The 7,581-nt window shown below is 35.0% G+C and overlaps 1 protein-coding gene across 2 annotated transcripts; it reads left to right on the forward strand.

Moving 5' to 3' along the window:
* The first annotated feature begins 767 nt into the window (after nucleotides 1–767).
* On the forward strand, nucleotides 768–5,835 carry LOC110098764 (myosin-11-like). Of its 2 annotated transcripts, none has more exons than XM_028696382.1 (5): nucleotides 768–1,266; nucleotides 1,694–3,725; nucleotides 4,165–4,371; nucleotides 4,692–5,014; nucleotides 5,591–5,835. In XM_028696382.1, the coding sequence occupies exons 1-4, from the start codon at nucleotides 902–904 to the stop codon at nucleotides 5,007–5,009; spliced, it is 2,922 nt and encodes a 973-aa protein (XP_028552215.1). In that variant the 5' UTR covers nucleotides 768–901; the 3' UTR covers nucleotides 5,010–5,014; nucleotides 5,591–5,835. The 2 variants fall into 2 exon arrangements, with proteins under 2 accessions (XP_028552215.1, XP_028552216.1); XM_028696383.1 differs by having other exon boundaries at nucleotides 1,697–3,725.
* The last annotated feature ends 1,746 nt before the right edge of the window (nucleotides 5,836–7,581 follow it).

Raw genomic sequence — 7,581 nt, forward strand, 5'->3', positions numbered from 1 at the left:
AAATACATCATTAGTGTATAGCATCGTGGCACTGCACTCTCAAGAGTTGGAGACAAAGAGCTGGGCGTCACGACGCTGCAGGGTGGACTCATGGACAGAAAGTTGAGTAAGATGGTGTTCCAGATGCCAACACTATGTGCTGCGAGTTGCGCTGAGCAGTTATTCTTTCTTGTTTCTCTTATTCTACTTGAAGGGTTGCATCCTTTGTTGATGTTGAAATGCGTCTCTTTGTTAGTGCTGAGTGTAGAACGATGTAAGAGTGAAATGAAACAAGTAGACAATGTGAGAGAGAGAGATATCCTCCCATTTTTATAGTGAATTTCTTGGTGTGACTTCATGGTTTTTTTTTTTTCTGATTTAAAATTAAATCATAGTGTTTTTTCTTCTTCTCTACATACTCTTTTTCTTGTTTGTTTTTTGGTGTGTGGTTTTACTTCCCAATAATTACATGTAGCATATTAATACAATTAGGTTCTGCATCACTGAAGTGGTGAGAGTTAGTTGCAAGAAAAGAGGTAGAAACACCATAAAATGCAAATGGCTTGGACAACCTTTAAAATACATTAATTTCTTTATATGGACTTTTTTCTTGGATGTTGAACCTGCCCGCACATTTGCTTAACCTTGTTGATTGCGATGGCTTTCCATCACGCTTCGGGTATATGATCATTTTTTTCCTTGTATTGTTGACTTATATTGTTTCCAAGCTTTCTAATATAACGGCATGCTGTATGGTTTCTTTTTTGTTAACTGTTTATCTTGTTCTTCAGTGTCTTAAGCTAGAATTTATAAATCATCAGGTTGATGGCAGCTTTCTTGAAGTTTGAATTCATGAAAGAATTTTAGTAGCTTGTGAGCTCAACATCTTGATGGTTTAATAAATTTATACAAGAAGTCAAGGATGAGGAAGTTCTTTTCTTTCAGATCTTCATATAGTAGTGGAAACGACAAACTTGCTCCTTCAGAACTGAACAAGAGCAGGAAGAAGGTCAGTTCACGGGCAACTGAAGAGATCAATTCTAAAACTTCAACTCAGGAGAGGATTCTTGATGGTTTTCAGACTCCAGAAGATTGTGTTCTCAAGCCGCGAAATCAAAATTTGGAAGATGATAGTTCATCTAATCCGTATCTACGAAGGAGCCTGTCTCTTACATCTGCAGCTATTTGCAATCATTTGAATGAGGGAAGTTTTAGTTCTTCAAGTGATCAGAGCAGAATGACTTCCTGCCGTGATAATGATCAACATGTGGGACGATATCCTCTAAAGTGAGCCCCATTATCCTCTAAAATCTACATTCTTTTTTGTTCATCTTTTCTTTCTTCAGCAGAAGTCCTTTTCGCTCGTTTTTTGTTTCTAACTTTTATCCATGGATGGATGTATAATAAATATATCGGCTCTCCATGCGCTCTTATTGACAGAGTATTTCATGTTTTTTAAGTGTAAGAGCGGTTATACTGGTGAACTATTTTTTGTGTTTCATGCTTCGAGTGTTTAAGTTTTTATATGGTGATTTCTCTGTAATTTCTTTCTCAATAAAGAAATCTATTTATATATTTCCTCTAAAATCAGTAACAAAAACTCATGCTTCTTCCATGCGCCAAATATTTCTTGTTAGAATAAGTTTTTTTATTATGAAGAAGCAGATTCAGAGGACTTGAACTTTCTCTTACAATGGATTCTTTATTCTTACAGCAGCCACGGCTCCTTCACTCCAGATAGATATGGAAGAGCAGGAAGAGAGAATCTTCTGTTCAATGCTATTGAGAAACCACGTTCTCCTGGTTCCTTTGGTGTTCATCAAAATTCATCAGATTCCAACTCAGCTTGCAGTACCCCAATCCCTCTAAAATGTAGAACAACTCGCACATCCAAGATTTCTTCCCAGAACAATATTCTTGACCTCTACATTGATGGAGAACATAAGATTACCAAAGTACAAAAAGATTCTAAAAAATGTGCTTCTGAAACTGAAGAAGATGGTAATTTGGTTGAAAGCAATAAAATTCCTACCATAGGAAGGCCACCAAGAGCTTTGTGTACAGCACCAATGTCACCTCATTATAATAGAGAGAATCATCGATCATACTCATTTCGGGAGATCAGAGATAAGCGTCCTGACCTCTCTAACAGAGAATGGACAAGTGATGATATCAATCCTGTATTCCAACATAAATACTTGGGAAAAAACATTGAGAGCACATGTGCATTGCTTGGGAAATCTATTTCTGGCAATCTGGAATGCGACTCTAGAATAAATGCTCCAGTTGAAGACATTTCCGAGGACTTGTCAGATGGGAACCCAGATAGCACAGCTCAAGGGTGCTCCTTTGATCTTATTCTGCTTGAGAAAAAGTTTAATGGTAATTTGTTGTATGAACCTTTTGACCACAAGACGGTTTGTTTCTCAAGGAGAGGGGCTAAGACCTCTGAGCATGATGAGATTGTAAACTCTAAGCTTCAAGAGCATGTAAGCAATGAAGATTTGCTTAAAAAATTGAAAGAGTTGGAGGAAAGATACGATTTATTGACCGAAGAGGATCCCGAGACTGAGAAGCTTTGTTATGGAGAATTGCTTCAGAAAATAATGAAGATCAAAGAAGATAGGAAACATTTGGCTATTGAACTTTCTTCACAAATAAGAAGCCGACTTGCAGAGAGGTCTTTTGTAAATGAACGTTTGAAGCAGTCAAAGTTGGAGCTGAATACCCGAACAAGGAGGCTGGAGAATGAAAAGAATGAACTGAAGTTGAGCTTGGAGAATGAGCTTGATAGAAGGTCAAATGAATGGTCATTAAACCGTTCTAAATTCCAGGCTGAGGAACAGAGGCTGCGTGAGAGGGTAAGAGAACTAGCAGAGCAGAATGTATCCCTTCAAAGAGAAAATTTTTCCTTTCAAGGGAGTGAACTGGAGATCAGAAATAGTGTTGTGAATATAGAGAGGCAGTTGAATGAGAGCAGAGCAAGCCAAGATGAACTAAAAGCAGAAAACCTCAATCTTCGTCAAGCATTGTTGGAGTTGCAGGAGCGTTGCAATGGGGCAGAGGAACAACGTGACCATGTTAAAATGAGCTCCAAGGAGATTGAAAGGGAGAACATGGAGTTGCAGAAGTTGCTTGGTAGATTACAAAGAACATGTAATGAACAAGACAAAACAATCAGTGGCCTTAGACAGAGTTATAGTACTGATCTTGAAAAGAAATTCTTAGAGGGAGATGCTGATGTTATTCAGCTACAGACAGAGAAAATGCGGTTGACTGGTGTCGAGCAGAAGCTCAGGAGGGAGCTGGAATGTTGCAGAACTGAAACAGAATCTCTGCGGCATGAGAATATCTGTCTTCTAAACCGCTTACAAGGAACTGAAAATAGATATGGCCTCTCGTTGGTAAGGCTTAATGTAGAGCTTCATGCATGGTTAGAATGCCTAAAGAAGCAGAGTATGTCATTACTTGATGAAAGTAGCCACTTTTGTGGTCAGTTGCTAGATTTTATTTCATGCAGGCGCTCTGAGAATCGTGAAAATGCTAATTGTGATACTGATAAATATTGTGTTGTCGATTTGACTTACAAGCATCAGAATTTAACAAGAGCAATAGGAAGTTTTAGAAGAAGTTTGAAAGTAGTGTCAACAACACTTGAGGAAAAATCAAGCATCCAAGCATCAAAATGCGTATGTCAGAATGCAGAAATTAATTCATCAAAGCATCAGAAGGGCCACGGATCTGAGGTAAGATTTATTTTCTAAAATGAAGGTAAGATTGGCCATAATAATCTCTTGTTCAGAGTTAAGCTTTGAAGATTACCTAATTGTTTAAGAAATAATTATAATACCTGTAATCTGCTATTATTACTAATCTCAAATTAAATTAACCTTTTGATGATGTACCTTCACTTGCTATCTTTGGATATACAAAATTTTTTACTAGTAGTATTTGTTAGCTTTTAGTCTATAGCACTTCTTGGTCAGATTATTTTCAATAGTTAAGTCTCATTCTGTTTCTCTGATCCAAATCTAGATCTCTTAATTAGTGATAACCTACATTATTTCAACATTTTACCAACAGCTAAATAAATGTACTTCGTTGTATATTCTGCATTCTAGCTTGCCCTTTGCAAATTTTTTGATTTCTGTTGATAGGATTGAGGTTTGCCAATAATTTCTTCAGGATGACATGGAAGTGGAACTAAAGGCTGAAGCTATATTAACTAGACTATTGAGAGAAAAGATTTGTTCCAGAGAACTGGAAATTGAGCAATTACAAAGAGATTTGACATCTTCAATTAGGAAATGTGATCAGCTTAGCACTGATATCCAGACGCTGAAGGATGAAGTCTCCTGCCTCAACCACAAGAAAAGGGATTTAGAGATCCAGGTGAAAAAACTCATTGATTTCTTGGAACATAAAATTTATTTCAATCATGATTAAGCTATATATTTGCCCCAGGAATCTATAGTTTCAAACTGAGTTGAAATTACTAAATGTTAGAAAGGAGTTGCATTTATCAATAGATATCACCAAATATTTCAATTACTCAAACAATCTTGTGCTGCTTTTGTTGTTATTTTCAAATTTGTTTTTCTTCTGCTTAATTGTATAAAAGAGATTATCTTTTGATGTACAAAATTAATTGCCTATCTAAGCATGAAGAATCTTTTGGTAAAGCTAAAGTAAAAAATTGGTGATGAATACAGATGCAGAAGAAAGATGAAAACTTCCTGCTGCTGCAGCAAGATCTTCAACAATGCACAAGAGACTTGACTGCTACGAGGAGCAATTTGACAAATGTGTCTGAGGAGAGGGATCACATTTGGGAAGAGATGAAGCAGCTAAGGGAGAACAACACGATAATGGATTGGGAGCTTAAATCTCTAAACAAGAAGATTGAATTGCTCGATGAAGATATACTCTACAAAGAAGGACAAATATCCATTTTAAAGGACAGCTTGGATAGAAAGACTTTTGACATCATCTGCAGTCCTGACACAATGAAAGAATTCAATATGCAATGAGCAGCGTACGAATCTGAATTTTTAAAAAGTTTACGGCTTTATGTTGCATTTAGCTTTTTTTACATCTTCTAATGACTTCAATACTTTTTTTTCCATACAACAAACCTTCATAGCTTTAGACAAACAGTTTGATTGTTTAGACTATCATTGTGTTTAGGGGTGCAAACGAGCCGAGTCGAGCTCGAGAGCTCGAGCTAAGGGTTATTCGAGTCGAGCTCGACTGCCAGATACTGAGCTCGAGCTCAAGCTCAAACTCGAGTCTAGCTCAAAAACCAAGCTTGAGCTCGACTCGTCCCAAGTCGAGCTGCTTGTCGAGCTCAATCCGAGCTCAATCCGAGCTCAAAATGTCATCACATCCGCTGTCGTGCTGAAGTCTCTGTTGTCATAAAGCTTTATTATTTACTTTTTTCTGTGGAAGGAAATTGAATTGGAATATTCTTAGTAGCTAATCATAAAATTTATTTGTGTTAAAGTTGATCATAATAAATAATTTGATCAGAATATTTTGATCTTAAATTTTTTTCCTTCTCTGATTAGTTACTATTCTGATCAATCTAAAAGTTTGTTCTCTTTTTTTGCAGGTTGCACTCATCAGGATTATGGCTTTAAGTTCACCTATGGATGAACAGGTGATTAAACTGTTAATAATTCTTTCATTGGCTGTTCATAGTCTGTTACTCTCATAGTTTCTTTTTTATACTTTTTTTTTTCCTTCAGTTTCCATGAATGTTTGGATTTTTCTGCATTCAGTTTTTTTATTTCCTTTTTTGTTCTAAAGATAATTGAAATTTCTTCATGAATATATCCAACAGTATAGATCATCAAACTCCATTTTATTTATGGGATCATTTGTTTGCTTGGGTTAGAAATTATGATGAAATTTATTTAAATTATCACAATTAAATTTAAATTTAATAAATATTCTCAATTCTTTTCTAAAAAATGATGATTTAATTTTCTCAGATAGAAAAATCAAAATTTTTACAAGATTTATGATACTTGTGGACAACGAACTTTTATTTGGTCCGGTCACTTGGCGTAGCTCTACGTTCGGATGCAAGTAAAATAGTGCCACATGTTCTCACTATTTACCGCGCGGCCCGACAACCCCGACCCGGAACGGAGACGAGATTGCTATGTTCGCATGTTGCTCGGTATTGCTCGGTATTTGCTCGGTATTGGTCGATTTTGCTCGGCAATAATGAGAAATACAATTCTGTGAAGACCAATTCCGAGCAATATCGAGAAATATCGAGCAATACTGAGTTTTTCTCAGTATTGGTCGGTATTTCTTGGTATTGGTCTTCACAGAGCGATATTTTTCATTATTGCCAAGCAATACCTAGAGCAATACCGAGCAAAATGCGAATATAGCAATCCTGGGTCAAGTCGTCGGGCCACGCGGTATTGAGTAAGACCACGTGACGACATATTATTTGCGTCCGAACGTAGAGCTACGTCAGGTCACCTGACCTAATAATTGTTCGTAGACAACAATAGGTTCTGATTGCATTTCACTAAATAATGAATCTAATAAAATATATTATTATTCAAAGTGCATTTTATAAATTCAAGCATTCAAATTTGCTCTTAGTAAATTTATAAGATTTAGTTTCTTGAATTGGTATTCTTATAATAAAAATCATTTTGTTTTCTTTTAGCTAATTAAATTAAGCTTTTACAATAAATTGATCATGAAAGCTCTGTGACCTAGAAAAAGTGCATAAGGGTAGATAGTTTTTGTTTTCCTCAATGATGAGCAATAAATTATGTAGTATGTGACTCAAAAAGTATATAATCTTTTGTGGCAAAAGAAATTAAGTATAGAGATAGAACTCTCTTTCAATTAATTAAGGATTTATTTGGGGTGATAATAATGTTATTTTAAACACTCAAAGATTTGGTTAGGATAATTTTTTTGTTGCTTTCTAAAATGGGTTTTTAATACAAAAATTTTCTACTAAAAAGTCATTTTAGAAAGAATAAAAAAATCTATCCCTAAATATCTATGGTGATAATTTGAAGAAAAGTATATGACTAAGGTTTCGTTTGGGAAGGTTTTTTTACTGATTTATAAAGTAATTTTTTTAGTACAAAAATTATTAAAAATTTATTTTATGAAGCAATAAAAAATCTATCCCCAAACGAAACCTAAGATTTCCCTTGGGATGACTATTTTATTTTTTATTTTTACAAAATTTCTTAGTATAAAAATTTCTTGAACTGAAAATTATTGTACTAAAAAGCTGCATTAGAAATCATTAAGAAAGTCATCTCAAATGAAACATAAGTAATGATGATGATATGAAGCTTCATGATGGGGGCTTGAGGAGGTGTTTTTAAAAGAGATTGAGAATATTTATGAAATTGTTTGTATCCTAGTCAAGTGAAGGTTTGATTAGACCACTTTTTCCTCTTATAATAGAGTTCAATGCATTAGCAAATAATACCAAGGTTGGAAAACAGAAAGAACTGAGAATTTAAAGGGAGGAATTGAAAGTGAACATGTTATTGAAATGAGATAATCTTCCTTCTTTTGTTTTTTTTTGAGGAAATATATTCTTATTGTTTG

The sequence above is a fragment of the Dendrobium catenatum genome, unplaced genomic scaffold, assembly GCF_001605985.2.
Source record: "Dendrobium catenatum unplaced genomic scaffold, ASM160598v2 fragScaff_scaffold_740, whole genome shotgun sequence".
NCBI lineage: Eukaryota > Viridiplantae > Streptophyta > Magnoliopsida > Asparagales > Orchidaceae > Dendrobium > Dendrobium catenatum.